Raw genomic sequence first — 17,664 nt, forward strand, 5'->3', positions numbered from 1 at the left:
GGTATCTGAGGGAAGTCAGGTGTATTTGGGTTAAGGTATCTGAATCTGCCTCATGGTATACTTAGTGATGTAGGTGGCGAATATTTACTTTCTCAGTTTGGCATTAGTGAACTTCTGAGTGAGAGCGAAAGAATTCTGCGCTTGCATGGAATTCTCAAGTTGGCAGCAGCTACAATGTCAAACTTGGACTGGATTTTCTGAATACATATAATGCTAAATTCAAAATGAAGTGACAATAGTCGAGGTTGATAGTATTCTTTCTGTTTAGGTACTACTGCTGAGAATACTGAAATGCTTCAAAGCACACATTAAATGTTGGAGAAGCCACCCAAATTGCGTGCACAGTATGTTTACAATTGGTTTGCAGGATAAAACACCACAAAGTGCAGGAAAACTAGTCTGCGTAGATGCAGGAGCAGATATGCAAATCAATACTTTGGGTGTAGCAGAACCCAAACAAAGTGCAGTGTTTTGTGCAAAAGGTTGATGAAAGCCAGATAGACCCAGTCAGCATGTACAATTTTGGTTCAATAGAAGAAAGCTATCATGAGGTGCTTTGAGAGCCAATCTCGAGGTACTAGAGGAGGAATATTTTGACGGATAGGTGAATACAGAGCACATTAAGCTAGGAAAGTCTGCCAATTTAGCTACATTATGGGGAAAAGTCTCACGTTTACAGGGAAATGACAGGGAGGTAGAAACGTTGTTAAAGGAATATGCAGAGTTGTTTAAACCTTTAGGATCATTTCCGTCAACTCAGATAATGCAGTAAAGGATTCCCATTGCAAATGACCCACCAGTGCACTAGAAAACATACCAAGCTCCACATCACCTTCAATCAATGATGGGAGAATTTATAAATCGGCAGCTCTCTGACAGAATTAAAGAAGAAAGTATCAGCCCTAAGAGGGTACCAGTAGTATTCATATCTAAGAAGAGTTTGAATGTGATTAAGGCATATCGATTTTGCTGTGATCATCGGTATATGCGTCAACATACAGTAACAGATGCATACCCAATACTGAACATAACGGATACTTTAAATAACCTGGAGCAATGCCAATATTTTACAGCAATGGATTTGTGAAGTGGGTACTGTCAATTGAAAAGTAAGCTGTAAGATCGACCCAAGACCACATTTATGGCTCCATGTAGTTATAACCTGTACTGCCAGATGGCATTCGGTTTGAAGAATCTACCAATGCCATTCCAATGCCAGTCAGATCAAATGTTACAAGGGCTAAAACCAAAGCAGTGTATTGTATACTTGGATGATGACATGTCTTCTAAGGACATCTAAAGATAATGTAGTATTATTATGGGGAGAGTTTAGTTGAATATTAGTGGCACATCTAACACTAAGTTTGAAGAAGTGTCATTGTGTCTTGAAGGAAATTTGTTATTTAGGCCATATTATCAGCCAGGATGGTGTGCAAGCATATCACTGCCTCGTACAAGCAGTGTGGGAATTTCCTACTCCTAGTACTGAAAAATATACTACAGCTATACTTAGATTTGACTTATTACAGGAAATTTGTGACTAAATTTGCAGAAATGGTGAGACCCCTTACACATGTGTTGATGAAGGGGATAAAGTTTCACTGTATTATAGACTGCGATGAAGACTGTGTGGTTGAAGAATTTGTTGTCCAATGGTGCCATTCTCACTTTTCCGAATTGTCAGAAGCAGCTCATATTGTCTTGTGATGCCAGCAATCACATCTTGGTGTGTATATTATGCCAAGAAGTAGATAGAGCAGAGTATCTGATAACCTTTGTTTTCAGGCAACTAAATAAGGCAGAGAAAAATGATTCAGTTGCAGAAAAATACACTCCTGGAAATTGAAATAAGAACACCGTGAATTCATTGTCCCAGGAAGGGGAAACTTTATTGACACATTCCTGGGGTCAGATACATCACATGATCACACTGACAGAACCACAGGCACATAGACACAGGCAACAGAGCATGCACAATGTCGGCACTAGTACAGTGTATATCCACCTTTCGCAGCAATGCAGGCTGCTATTCTCCCATGGAGACGATCGTAGAGATGCTGGATGCAGTCCTGTGGAACGGCTTGCCATGCCATTTCCACCTGGCGCCTCAGTTGGACCAGCGTTCGTGCTGGACATGCAGACCGCGTGAGACGACGCTTCATCCAGTCCCAAACATGCTCGATGGGGGACAAATCCGGAGATCTTGCTGGCCAGGGTAGTTGACTTACACCTTCTAGAGCACGTTGGGTGGCACGGGATACATGCGGACGTGCATTGTCCTGTTGGAACAGCAAGTTCCCTTGCCGGTCTAGGAATGGTAGAATGATGGGTTCGATGACGGTTTGGATGTACCGTGCACTATTCAGTGTCCCCTCGACGATCACCAGTGGTGTACGGCCAGTGTAGGAGATCGCTCCCCACACCATGATGCCGGGTGTTGGCCCTGTGTGCCTCGGTCGTATGCAGTCCTGATTGTGGCGCTCACCTGCACGGCGCCAAACACGCATACGACCATCATTGGCACCAAGGCAGAAGCGACTCTCATCGCTGAAGACGACACGTCTCCATTCGTCCCTCCATTCACGCCTGTCGCGACACCACTGGAGGCGGGCTGCACGATGTTGGGGCGTGAGCGGAAGACGGCCTAACGGTGTGCGGGACCGTAGCCCAGCTTCATGGAGACGGTTGCGAATGGTCCTCGCCGATACCCCAGGAGCAACAGTGTCCCTAATTTGCTGGGAAGTGGCGGTGCGTTCCCCTACGGCACTGCGTAGGAGCCTACAGTCTTGGCGTGCATCCGTGCGTCGCTGCGGTCCGGTCCCAGGTCGACGGGCACGTGCACCTTTCGCCGACCACTGGTGACAACATCGATGTACTGTGGAGACCTCACGCCCCACGTGTTGAGCAATTCGGCGGTACGTCCACCCGGCCTCCCGCATGCCCACTATACGCCCTCGCTCAAAGTCCGTCAACTGCACATACGGTTCACGTCCACGCTGTCGCGGCATGCTACCAGTGTTAAAGACTGCGATGGAGCTCCGTATGCCACGGCAAACTGGCTGACACTGACGGCAGCGGTGCACAAATGCTGCGCAGCTAGCGCCATTCGACGGCCAACACCGCGGTTCCTGGTGTGTCCGCTGTGCCGTGCGTGTGATCATTGCTTGTACAGCCCTCTCGCAGTGTCCGGAGCAAGTATGGTGGGTCTGACACACCGGTGTCAATGTGTTCTTTTTTCCATTTCCAGGAGTGTAGATGCTTAGCCTGATCTATCATAGCACATATTTTTGTTATATGTATGGCAGATGCTCCAAAGTTGTAATGGATCATGCAACATTAAAATGGCGTATGAGCCTGAAGGTTCTACCATGGAAAAGTCACGGTAATGGTGTTGACCTCAATCAGAAATTGCACACAATAATATGTGTTTAACTTCTGTAGACAAACTGTGAATGGTGCAGGGTGGTGAGTCAGACTGTCAGCAGTCCATGACACAAATACAGCTCTGTGCTGATGACGGTTGCATAAACAAACCAAGTATGGATGACACATAGTCATGCCAGTAAGTTTATGGGATGAGGTACTGAGGTGGGCCCACAATTCTATTTTGGCAGAGCATGGAGGTCAACAAACCACAACACCAAACACCAGCTATTCATTATTTTACCCACCCTACACTCACTTCGAGATCTGGCCCAGTGAAGACTTACCCTATCTAAATCCCACCTTGGACTCAACACTTCTTGCCTCCCTGGGCCAAATGATAGCAGGTAAAAATAACTGAATTTCGATGGAACAACAATTGAGACACATATGCCAATATCACAGAGAGACTTCTCATCTGCTCCTTACTTTAGGAACTTCAACGTCAAACACTTCAAGAGCAGCATGGCATTCAGAGGACTGAATGCTTCGAAGAGGGGAATAATGTAGATGCACTGGTCAGTGCAAGTGTTCATTGCCATAATCATCCTGCTTGCAGTAATCAGCTTTGGCAGCATTTCACTACCACACCCACTTCAATGTACCGGCATGACTGCTCGGTCAATGATCAACAATATTACCAAAATACAGGACGCTTTGGCAGCATTTTGACAAGGGGGCTACGTGACAGCTGGGCGTGTCTGCTTACCAACATGGTCAAACCAGGTGTGGATAAATACTAGCTGTAAAACTGGCAATAGGTATTGAATCAGCAACTACCACAGAGCAGGTTACTGCAGTGAGGCTGTTGTTGCTCACCTGCAAACTGCTAGAGCAGTCATCCTGGTTTTGCATCCTACAGGACTGCCTACCTTGGAGGTCCAGCCTCTGTACCAAAAGACTGACGGTCAAACTGAGGTCATTCCAGGCACCAATCTGCTCGGTGTCCACCATCACCAGGTACCACCAACCAGTTGCTGAGGCTAGGCTTCATACCCTGCATGTCTATGCCACTGTCTCTCACAGCAGCTGGGCAGGCCTCAGGCCACCTAACTATCAGTGTAACAGTGACTGACCACAGTGCCACTGTCTGACACAGCTCCATTCCTTGCCCCAATGTCTACCAGCAAGGTCACTCCAGTTCTGAGACACACCGAGCGTAATGATCGCAGGTGACTAGACAACACTGCTTCACTGCCGAAGACCACCGAGCTTGATGCTCATACCCTGCCTGTGAACGTGGGCATAACACCTCTCTTGTAGACTGGACTAAATGAACAAAGTGACTGATACCAAGTTGTAAAGGAGTGGAACCACCCACGCCTAATCACTAGAGAATCCAACAGACTATGTTGAAATGTCTGCCAATTTGGCAGTCAACTTCCTGTGCTGACAACCCTTCTGGCTGCAAAGTGACAATATATTCACAGTCTAAGTTTGAAATAAACCTTTGAAGCATGTTGACGAACTGAGTAGTGTACACAAGCTGCAATGTCCTGCTTATGGTTGGAGAAATAGCGTTCTCTACTAAACTGCACTAAGAAAGCAGGTTTGCTTTTACCTCCATTACAGGTGGCTGTAGATAATGATTTCCTGCAGTCAATAAAGTGTCAAGTGGTTTCACATATATAAACACAACGTATACAAGTCACGAAGGTGGTACAAAACTGTTTTTGAGCAGTCTGTTTATTAAGGTCATAACCTTGTATTTTTGTACGTTTTCTCAGTGTAATACCACTCGTCAGGAAATTAAAATATGGGCAGCTATGAGTTGAAGGGATGATCTCACCATCAGATACCACAAACTTAAATTTTCCCTTACTTTGAGAGTGAATCCCACCTCTACAACAAATATTTTGTGCATCTGTATCTCTTAACACTTTGTTTTAACACACAGGAAATATTCATAGGATTGATTTTCTTGTCAAACTTGTCTCAGGTGTCTACCAGTCATTATACATTCTACACTTGCTCTAGAGAAACACCAACAAAGTGATCACCTTAAAAAAAAACTATCAGCATGCATTTTTAGCACAAGCTGTCATCACAAATTATTTGGGGAAATATTGGAAAATCTAAGTTGGGAGAGGCCAACAGCTGAATAATGATGTGAACATTGATCCTGATTATGGGCAAAGAGTCTTAACCCCTGAAGTACCTCACACAGTCAATTGACACCACTCATGTAACTCTGTGTGTAGTGCAAAGAAAAGCAAAAACACAGTTCTCTATTGAATCTCCAGCTTAAAACATTAATAATATATCTAACTAAAGTCCACTATTTTTTATTAAAAAAATGAGTTGACCACTAAGTTTTGTTCGTGTGTGTAAAAGTATTTTCTAATCCTTTTACAAAACATATTTAAGTCTCGCAATGAGGGTGTAAAATTCAGATTTTATGGAACCCACAGCAACAGTTCTTGATAATGTGAGACAACAGTTGAAATCCAAAAGTAAATGACAAATTTAATTAACTGTCTCAAAATATCGTTTCATAAAGTCACCAACGATAATTTTGAAGAATAGTTTTGTCATCAAGATTTGTTATTACATGACTTTAACTACTTATGTTAAGCAAAAAGGAAAGCAATATTTCCTTTCAAATCCAATTTCACTTTCATATACTACTGACATACTGTTTTGCACACACAGACAATGAAGACCTTTATAATCAGTGTACACAAATGATGGTGTCTGCAGTGTACAACAGAGAAGTAAAATGAGGAAGAAACTAAATTATGAAATCAAATGTATGAAATTAGGACATGATTCTTACATACATAGTGAACGTCTACCAATCAGCAACTGAAATGCTGACGATGAGATTAGACATCTGTATATACATTGACAATTAACAAGATATGCTGTTTTAAGGTTAATAGACCATTTCATAATGTATGGTATGTTTTGCCTGTCACTGAATACACATCAAAGTGAAATAGCCACATTAATTATTTCCTTTCATAATTTTGTTTAAAACTGCCATGAAAATTTAAATCAGTGAACATTCCATTCTCTAAGAAAGTTGGTTTTCCGCTTTCCCGTCTGACATTATTTACTGTGTTCTCTTTGTAATGCAGTCATCACACACAAGAGAGTAACACTGCTTGCCAGCAAAGAATGTAGTCCCAACTGAATGATAAAAAAAACAACATTATTTTACTAGTCCAACACTAACTCAAGTCACAGTACTACATTGTGATGGTAAATGAAGTCACAGTTGTACACTATGATGGTAAACCATGGTAAAGTAAATGTATTTATAGTATGAATTACTGCTTAGCCAGAAATACACAGTTAACCAGAGGAGTGTCAAGTAATTCCTTCATAGTATCTTTGCACTGACGAAAGTGCCAAGAGTTAAAAAGAGAATCTACAATGAACTGGATCTTCAGCAATGAAGGAACCACAAAGTTCATTTTCTCATTTTTCAGAATTGTTTGTTGTTCCTCTGAATTGGAAGAGAGGCAGTACATGGTAATTGCACACAGAAAGGTATTTCATTCTGTTCTGATAATCACTGTATTTCTCTGTTTTATGTAACAAATAGAAAAATTGGAAGTAATTACAAAGATCATGTTTGGAAATCAAATTAGTGATGTTATGAAGTCAGAGGAGTATTAAAATACAGTCCAGTTTTTATACATAAATCACAACACAATGGCTCTAAATATTTCTTTATAAAAATTAGTGGTTTACTAAAAAACAACACATCATAATTTATCGCACATTCGATACCAATTAAAATGAAACTTACTGGCAAATTAAAATTGTGCAACATATTGAAACGTGAAACTGGGACCTCTGCATTTCACAGACAAGTGCTCTACAAATGGGGCTACCTAAGCACAACTCATTACTTATCCCACAACTTTATTTCTGCTAATAACTCATCTCCTACCATGCAAACTTAAGTCCTGTCTTCATATTATTCTTTCTTCCACGAGTGCTATTCCTGCAAGTTTTGCAGGAGAACTTCTGTGAAGTGTGGAAGGGAGGCGATTAGGTACTGGTGGAAGTAAAGCTGTGTAGACAGGTCATGAGTTATTCTCAGGTAGCTTAGTTGGTCATTTGTGTGCAAAAGACAAAGGTCCCTGGTTGAAGTCTCAGTCTGGCACACAGTTTTAATCTATCAGGAAGTTTCATATCAGTGCATACTTTGCTGCAGAGTGAAGATTTGTTCTGGAACCAATTAAATGCCACAAGTAATTTACACTCAAGAAGTGTTTTCATTAGATAAGTACCCTCTTTTATTGTCTAATGACCTATTAACTTACACAGTGAACTAATTTATAGATCATACAACCTAAATGCATTGTTTATATGTCAATGTACTTTTACAGTGCACACTACCACTATTTTTAATACTGTCAATAACATGCCAAAACAAAACATTACACTTCAGTTAAAGTACACTCAGGGAGAAGTAAGAGATGGTAAGACTCAAGTTTAAAAACACAAGAAGAACACTACAAGCAAATTAAAATTCAACAGCAGTTCAACACTGCTGTTGGTTACTCGGAATGAGTGAAGTGTCACTGTATCTTACTCACCTGGCAGTTTCTGAATCTCTATGTAAACGAACTACATGCTGTGGCCCCAAGCGATGGCGAGTAACAGTAGTACCAGAATCCACCAATTCTCCACGCAGGGCATCCTCAAAGGCTGGGGGAGGAGTGGAAGAACAGGGCAGTGGGGCGTGACTCATACCTGTACCACACAGGGACAAAAGCAAACTATTATACAGTAGCTCAGTGTGTGGTACAGAAATCTACAGCAAAGTAACTAATTAGTTTGCAATTAGCAACACCATACTGTAAGACAAACTACATGTCATGCATGCATTACTCTTTTGATATGATAAAAATTGTTACTTGTGGTGCACTGGATTTGATCTAGAGTAACAGAAAGCTGTTTTCCTTTCTTCAAAATTATCTATGTACAAGTGTTGTGTAACTAATTTGTTTCAGTTTTGAAAGCAATATACATAGGATGGGTTTCCACAGCTTGAACACAATAAATAATGTGGATAGTAAAAATGCAATGCTGAAAATGCAGTTCAAATGTAAACTCTGCGTCTACAAAGCTTACTATTAAGAGTATTTCCTCTGTGTAGCCAAAAAAAAACAATCACCCTTTAGTTCCAGAAGAAAAATAAAAATAATGATCGTTTTATTGAATTAATTTTCATTATACAATAAGATGACAGATGAGCATTAATGTAACCATCAATAAAATTGTTCTTAGCGGCTTGAAATTATATCACTCTTATGATAGTGAAAACTGTGTTCTAGAAGTACTTGATACGCATCTGTTATTAAACAGCCAAAATATGTGGAAAAAAAAGAGTATCAACTTTCTGACACAATGAATTCACTCACAACTGTTGGAGCAACACTTTGGAAACTGAAATGCTAATAATATAATATATACAATGAAAAATGTATATACTTTTTTTATTGTTATCTTGGTTGGGAAGTCCTCTATGAGTTCCGTCACCTAACTGGGAAGGTGGTATTTACTGATACCAACTGGACATTTTTCCTTAATCAGATGTGATTGTTGGTAACTGTTAAGAGTATGTCTCTGTTGATCCATTGTGTAATGGGGGCAGTGGCAAGTCAAGTATTTATGAAGGAAAATTGCCAGACAGCTGAATGTTTTGAGTTGTTGTCAAGTCTTCAAAGTAAATACTCTAAAGATGAATTTATGGAATCCAGGTATTGATGGCTTCAGTACGCAAAGATCAATATATTTGATTGTCTATACACGGAGTTCATAGTGGCCTGAAGAAGGCATTATTGAGGTGTCAGAAGTTGTTGCCTAAATAACATAATGACTCGAAACATACAACAGTTTGCCAATTTTCCTTTGTAAAAAGTTAGAGTAAGTTGTTATACTAAATGTGTACAGTTCCATTGTTCTGGTATAGATGGTTAATAATGTGATGAGACTGGATGAATCCTGATGCCAGCACATAGCCTACCTCTTCTTAAAGCTGCAAATGAGGCACTTAACACATCCATATGATGGATAGATCACTATCAACTGTTTTACACACAACTTGCATCCATAAGATACATACTGCAAAGTTGTTTGGGATTTAACATAGGGCAAGTGCAGAGTCTGGTCATAAGGCACTGATTGCAATCACTTTTCCACCCCCTGCCAGTCACAGGTTAATAGTCAATATTTCTTCCAGTAATAACATTCTACATAACTGGTAATCTTTGTGTCAAGCAAACTAAAAAATCTTGCATTAATAACATCAGATATGCAGGTTTGTGGGGTTGGAAGGGGGGGGGGGAGGGAAGGGAGAGAGAAATAATTTATATACTACGGGCACTTTCAAATATAGCCACAGGCACTAAAGTTAAAAATCGTTAGTCAATCAAAATACAAAATAACTTGCTCATAAAATTCATTTGAAAATTATAGTAATCTGCTTCTAAGATACCAGGATGCATATTATTAATAGTAGTAATACTGCTTGGTGAGTACACACAACTTTGGTGTTTAGTATCATGTAAATACTTTGGGACTCTGCAGAAACTTCTGCTATTCTTAGGATAAACTGAATGACAGAAGAAAGAAAAGTATTCATTAGAGTAATGATGTTAAATGACTGTGGTAATGTCAACTGTTGGCAGCAGGCACACTCATCTACAATAACTTTGTTAAATTGCATTATAAATATCTTGTGGACTTAAATGTAACACACGTCATCAATGGAAGCAGTCTTTTAAACCATAAAATGAGATGTCAGTCTGTCCCTAACTAATGAAAGTGCTGCTCAGATATGTAAATAGTGATATGACTTCTATCTTTGTTTTGAACATCAGAGTGCACACAAATAATATAGTAAATTAACTGTTATTATCATACCGCTATGTTGTGTATGGTTGAGGATGCTCAATACTTTTATTTGCCTTGCTCCTAATTCTGATTCTCTATTTCCTCCCTGAAAAGAGGATCATAAGTATTCTGAAAGCTAGCATTAGTATTTTGTACTTAAAGTATTTCCATAAAGAATATTAGGAGCTTCACTCCTGGAAGGGTGTACCAGCCTCTCTAAACTTCACATAACACGTAAACAGAATTATTAAAATATAAAAATATTTACAGTCGCTAATGAAACACAGTAACACAGCAATACTACGCACAAAAATAGTTCAACACCCTTTATGTGAATTACAGAAGAATTAAGAGTGTCATGACTGAGTAATCTTTGACTCTGATCTCTTTGAACTGCTTTTGTTCTATGTCTCACTTGGTCAGCAACTTGTGTACTGGCATGCTTTGTTCTTCCTGCTTCGTGTCTAAGATATGCATTTATGATATTTAAAGTGTGTTATTACTGACCAGCATAATGTGGTAACCATAACAGGAACAAGCATGATGAACGTTTAATTAATGGGTGTTACATGGTTCGGTCATTTGCATCAAATAAAATTTCAGCAGGACTACATATCTGAATAACAATGACACATTTTGTGTCAATGACAAAATGTGTAAAGTTGCAGGCCTATAAAAATTACCAGAAAGCAAAATTAATATTATTATTCTGTAATAATGTGAAGCCATTTTTATAGATACATTTATTTTAATGAGACTATTGACCTTTCCAACTGGCATTAGACAGTTGGCAGGCTGGACTGCTTCTGCCACCAATGGGAGCCTGCTATCAACAGCTCCCACTGTGTTGCCACTTTCACTGGGCACAGGGTTGTACCTACCAGTTACTAAGTAGAAGACTGTTATGTCCTAGCCAGTAATGCCACCCGAGCCCGCTGCCAAAAGGTTGGCAGCATCAAAGTTCGGACGCCGTCCGCATAGGCAGCGCCAGCGAGAGAGGAAATCGCCGCAAGTCTGCGCGCGCCACCGCTGGCTTCTGGCTTCTTAAGCGCTGGAGTCGCGAGCGCTAGGACAGTTCTGTATTCGCCGCTCAGTTGTATACTCGCCACCGAATTGTGTACTTGCTAGTCAGTTGTGTGTTCATCGCAGCAGAGTTGTTGTTTGTCGTCAGCCGACGCTGACCTAGCCGCTCCGACTCGAACTAGACAGATTTCTGTAGACACCGAGTTCACTACTGTGTTTCTGTATCTTCATGAATAAAGATAAGTACCGACTTTTATTTAATCTGAGTGTTTGGGCTTTCATCTTTCTCTTCACTGTTCCAGCGGACCGGTCGGCCCGCTATTAAAAGTGTGGCGGTGCCTTCGTAAGCCATTTCTACAGCCAAGTGTTTGTCGCTACGAACACCGCCACAAAAAAGACCTTCCTAAATGCAAAATTTTTGCCTAGTTCAGGAAAAAACATAACAATGGTCCTAATTAAAATCGAGAAAGAAATGGACACCATATGTGAATTTCAGATTGTTTACACATTTTGTAGGAGACAGAGACTGTAAACTTCATACTTGTTATGGGTTAACTTATGACAAAGCAACTTATATATAGCAAATGCACTTTGATATGCAACTTTAGAAAGATCCATAACCAAGCAAGGTATTTTGGTGGTGGAGGGGAGGGGAGGGGGCAACATTGCAGTGAATACAATAATTTTTGAGATGTAAGTTTGAACCTGTTTCCTGAATAGGAAAATTTCACCCGTTTCAAAAAGACTGACATAATTCTAGCTTTAATTAAAATCAAGAACATATTTTTGAGACACTATACCAAAGGCAAATTTAATAATTTTTAAACAACTTTTGTAGAAGATCATGACTTTAAAGCAATTTTCTATTGCTGCAGAGAGGTGAGCAAAGTGGGAGCTGCCCACAGACAACAGCTGATATGATGCCACAACTTTGGATCTTAAACATTAGTTGTCAATTTAAATCAGGTTATAGACAACATGAAATGATAAGCTGTCTGAGAAGGAAAGAACCTTATTGACAAGGATGGGCAAATGTGGAATGTACAATGATAATAGGACAAATTTCTGGCAAAATAAATTTTCAGTAACAAATATTAGCTATCATCCTCCTCCTCCTCATCATCCTCCTTGTTGTCATTGTTTCCAAACACACACATCTCACAAAGCAAGTATGGGAAAACTGACCCCCCAAGTTCACAAATTAGCTCTAATCCAATTTTGGCCACGATCAAATGTTAAGGAATCCATACTTTTTACACAAACATCTCAAAAGCTTAATCTAGTTACTAATGACTTTATTGTTTAACAGAATCAGAATATGTATAGAATGGTAAATAAATTCTATTGTTTGGAGAATAAGAAAAGGACTATAAAATCTCTCAAATATTTAATTATTTGAAGGCCATTTTCTCATGGCTAAGAGGATCACACTAAATATGTGCTGCATTTATTGGTACACACAGTTAACATGAATTAGTAATCTGAAATTTAATTTTTGCCTCACTGCAATGTACTATTGCACTCCTTTCTCAGGGCTGACAATTACATGAAAGTAGCTACAAATATCAATGTTTATGGATCACATATCAAAGTGACATTCAGCTCAAATTCACTTTTTATTGAGCGCTTGGAAAAATTGTACTTTTTTCTCACATCACAAGATTGGAGGCTTATTTTGAATCAGAACACACACTGAAAGCCAAAACAGAGATCATTTTGATTGACCTGAAAGCGCACAACATGTTAAATATGTAATTTAATTGAAAAACTAGTGTAAAAAAAAAAACTGACCAAGAAAAATCAGTCACATACCAACAAAACACACTTAAACAGACAGTAAACAGGCAATCTATCACTTTTTAACATACTACAGAAAACAAACACTGTCAAATATGCATTAAATGAGACCTCAAACTCAGGGTGAAGAAGATAGTCAGCACAGAACTTTTCACTAATATGTCACACAGTATCTTTATATTTGTTGCAGGTCATAATATCCTTCCTCAGCCTAGTTGATAGCCTCACGGTAGTCTTGTTATTTAACTGTTACCCAAAGACTTAACTGTATTTACTGGAAAGATTTTTAGCAGCTCATTATAATTGGAAAATGGATAATACACTATCTGATCAGAATTACCCAGACTATAATTAGTGGACATTAATATGTGGTGTGTCCACCCTTCACATTTATGATGGCTTGACCTGTGCTGGGGACACTTTCAATTATGTGTCTGAATGTCTGTGGAACAATGACAGCCCATTCTTCTGCAAAAGCCAAAACCAGATAAGGTATTGATGCTGGACACTGGGGTCTTGAGTGAAGCTGACACTCCAACTGATCCCAAAGATGTTCCATTGGGTTCAGGTCAGGAGTCTGTGGAGTCTAGTCCAATTCAGGAATGTTATTGTCCACAAACCACATCACAGCTGCTGCTTTATAACAGGGCACATACAGACAACTGTCATCTCCAAACTGCTCCTTTGTAAAATGTGTTTATATCCATCTGCATTTAGCTTTTTTCTTAAGCCTCATAAGAAGACCACACTGTAACAATGAAAAACAATCCCCATACTGTAACACCACCTGTAGTCATCCACTATCCAACAGGATTGCTCTTTACACCACTTCAACCACCACTTAGCACTGACTACAGAAATGTGTGGCTTATGAGGAGATGTTTGACTATTGTAACCTACTCTTTTTAACTCCCCACAAACAGCCACTGTGTCAGCTGGACTACTGGTAGCACTTTGAAACTCGCCAGTTATTCCTTCTGCAGATATTGCGCAATTTTTTACAGAGAGTACTGTTTTAGAGATACTGAAATTCAGCATGGAGTGCTAATGTCATATGACTGTGCAAGTTGCTACTGTCAGAGGGGATCGTGTATTTATACCAGGAACGGCCCATATTTTAAAGCTAGGTAAGATCTTATCACAGTTCATGTAGATAAACATTTTGAACTGGCAGCAGTTGAACTAACAAAATCGGACATCTATAAGAAGGTAAATATTCTGTGTGAACTACACACTTAGTGGTAATGTGGACATTTTCTTCAACAAATTAACGGAAGTCCTCGAAAGAGGCTCAGATCTGAAAACTAACATAATATTTTGTTGAGATATGAATATTAACACACGTGTTGAGGGTGAAATAAGTAATAGATTCTGAAACATTTTTTGGCACAAATGGTAAACACTGTTACTGGGTATCAAAAAGTACAGCATCAGTCTTAGACTGTATACTTACAGATATTGACGGCAAAACCTGTGGGTATTTATAAGAGAGCTTGGTGTTCCTTGGTAAAACCTGCAAACTATGTTAAGCTCACAGAAGAATGTTCTTGGAATGTAAAACACATACTTTTTCTAGGGAATTGCAGAACAGAATGTGGGATGAACTGTGTATGGAAAACACTGTAGAAGCTAAGTTCTCTAAATTCTGCTCACTGTCTGAATTAATTTTGGGGAGACACTTCCAAAAGTAACCACTTCCACAGCAGCAGCTACAGAACATATATGGATAACTGCAGGTATTAGAAAGTCCTCCCAGGGATTTAAATTTCTCAGCTCTTTACAAAATCACAACACTCATCTACAGTGCTTAGATTACTATTACAGAAATAAAAAATATACAGGAGGGTACAGCAAACTTTGAAAAAATAAAGTACAATAGATGAAAAATATTATATTATCCAGAAAATAAAAGCAAAGTAGTGTGGGATGTCATAAACAAGCAAATGGAACAGGAAGAGACAGTCATAACAACATATAAATCAAAGATAGGTAAGAATCATAGAAAATCATCAGGAACTGGCAAATTTTGTAAATGACTATTTTTCTGGTATTGCAGAGAAATTGAATAAAATCGTCTTAAAACACATGTAGCATCCACAATGACTTACCATGCAAGCACCATGGTATTTCCCACAACTGTGCTTGAAGTCAGGAAGACCACATAGAAATTAAAAAAAAAGATCTCATTTGGCATAGATGAGGTTCTAGTTGCTATTGACGGTGTGCATGGAGAGCATACAAGCTCCATTAAAATGAGTCCTTAGTTCTGCCATTTTTCCAGATTGTCTAAAGCTTGCACAAGTTGTGCCTTTATTCAAGAAAAGTAACGTGGAGAGTACTGGAAACTACAGGCCAGTTTCACTACTGTCTGCATTCAAAAAAATAATTGAATCAATCATCAAAGATACACCAGTAAGTTACATGAATAAATACAACCTTTGTAACAGAGCACAATTTAATTTCTGAAGTGGGAAAAGTATAATATTTGACACTACAGAGCTTACAAATGTGGTACTTGGAGCTCCTGAGAACTATGACCGTTTTACAAGCATATCCTTAGATTTTTCCAAGGTTTATGACACTGCTGACAATAAAATACTACTGAACAAGGAAGAACTACAAGGTGTAAGAGAAATAGCAGACAAGTGGTTCCAGTCTTACCTGGCAAACAGGGTGCAGAAGATACAGATAGTTCACGTCTGCTGGTAATAAATTTTTAGTAAAACAACTCACAGAAAAGAAACATATACACATAGGTGTTCTTCAGGGCATAGTACTGGGTCCAGTGCTGTTCTTAATATATATTAACAAATTATATCAATGACTTTAGAGACAGTACAAGCCATGGAGAAAAAGTTCTCTTAGCTGATGACAAAATATCATAGCTGCTGATAAAACACCATAACTCCTTTTACAGAAAGCAAATGAAACTCTCAAGGATGTTTATGATTGGGCAGTAGCTAATGAATTAAAACTGAAAACAAAGTAGAACAAACAGTATGCCATACAGCATAAAGGGAAAACACAATTCCATCACATTAAGTAAAGATGATAAATTTGTAGACTGTGTAACAAAGTTTTAGGGGTGAATATTGACTGTTAATTAACAAGGAATGTACACACAAAGATGTTGGCAAAAAGAATGTCATCGGAATGTTTTGTTCTTAGGGTTCTGGCATCAGTCTGTAACAGCCAATGTCTTGTGGTGACGTATTCCTACCTATACTAAATTCTTAGCTACAGGGTTTTTACTGGGGATCAAAGGCACAAAACATTGACAAAATTTAAAAATTGCAGAAAAGAGTCATAAGAACCATAACTAGATGTTGTAGTTGGGATTATTATTAAGAACTGATTAAAAAACTGGATATCCCTTCTGCATCAAGTGTCTGCATCTACCAATCTAAGGTGCATATCAGGGAAAACATTACTAAGTATGTCACCAACAATTCCATACATATTCATGGAACATGAGGCAATTATACCAAGGATAAACACACAAAAAACTCAAAACAGCATTTTCTATCAGCAAATAAAATTGTATAATAAATTTCCAAAGGAGATTTTAAAAAATTACTCAAATCTATTTAAAAAGACAGCTAAAACTTTCTTAATATGTAATGCATACTCCACAATCAAAGATTGCTTTAAGGACTTATGGCAGTGGATAATAATGAAAGGGGATAATTGCAACACATTGCCAGATTGCAACACTGCAAAAAGTACCATATGCAAAGAGCTATTGTGCTTGATAACATCTCACTCACAATGGGGGGATACTGACTCAGTTTTTTAGCTGGAATGAGGGCAGGAATTGAAGATGTGCACGTTTATGGGCCTGGAGTCAGTTTTTCAAACAGACTGGAGTTAGTGAAAGGGGAAAAGCAGCAAATTCATGGTTTCAGAATCACGAACAGGTTGTTCTCGATGTGTGCAGCAACAAAGACCAAAACTGTGTTTATACCAAAGAACATTGTACAATAGGGAACAAACACATGAGACAGCACAGCTGTGAAGACAATGACCCCATATTTGGGGGATGGAGTTTCCTCTGTCAACCTTATTAAGATTTTCTGTGTTTTTTCTCACTCACTCCAGGCAAATGCCACGATAATTCCTTCATCATGGCCATGACCGACCACCTGTCTCATCCTAATAAAGGGTACTTATATATTCTGTGTGTATGCATTTTTTTGAGTTATTTATTTTCATTGTATTATGGATGGATGGATGAATAAATAAATAAATAACCACCTTCAGCAATGCCCAACAGTTTCTGTCCATTAGTACATGAGGTCTTGGTTCAGCCGTGGTTGTTTCTTCGCATTTCCACTTCACAATCACACCACCAACAGTAAACTCTGGCACCTTTCGAAGAGTTGAAATGTACCCAATGGATTTGTTACTCTGGTAACATCCATGAATAATGCTTATTTGAAGTTAGTGAGCTCTCCTGACCAATTCTATTTTACTGCTACAACATAACATTTTTGTCAGGTAGCTGTCTGAGGTGTGATAATTTATTCCACTATTTATTAAAACAGTATCTCAAATTGCCATCGATTA

At 39.0% G+C, this 17,664-nt stretch overlaps 1 protein-coding gene across 5 annotated transcripts in view; it reads right to left on the reverse strand.

The window, feature by feature from the left end:
* Window positions 1-17,664, reverse strand: part of LOC124721726 (phosphatidylinositol 4-phosphate 5-kinase type-1 alpha-like) — a 315,644-nt gene that overhangs the window by 122,726 nt on the left and 175,254 nt on the right. For all 5 annotated transcript variants that reach the window (XM_047246822.1, XM_047246821.1, XM_047246823.1 and 2 more), the window contains one exon: window positions 7,977-8,133. In XM_047246822.1, the coding sequence (XP_047102778.1) occupies window positions 7,977-8,133 (157 nt within the window). The remainder of the gene's footprint in view (window positions 1-7,976; window positions 8,134-17,664) is intronic.

The sequence above is a fragment of the Schistocerca piceifrons genome, chromosome X (genome assembly GCF_021461385.2).
Source record: "Schistocerca piceifrons isolate TAMUIC-IGC-003096 chromosome X, iqSchPice1.1, whole genome shotgun sequence".
In the NCBI taxonomy this organism is placed as follows: Eukaryota; Metazoa; Arthropoda; class Insecta; order Orthoptera; family Acrididae; genus Schistocerca; species Schistocerca piceifrons.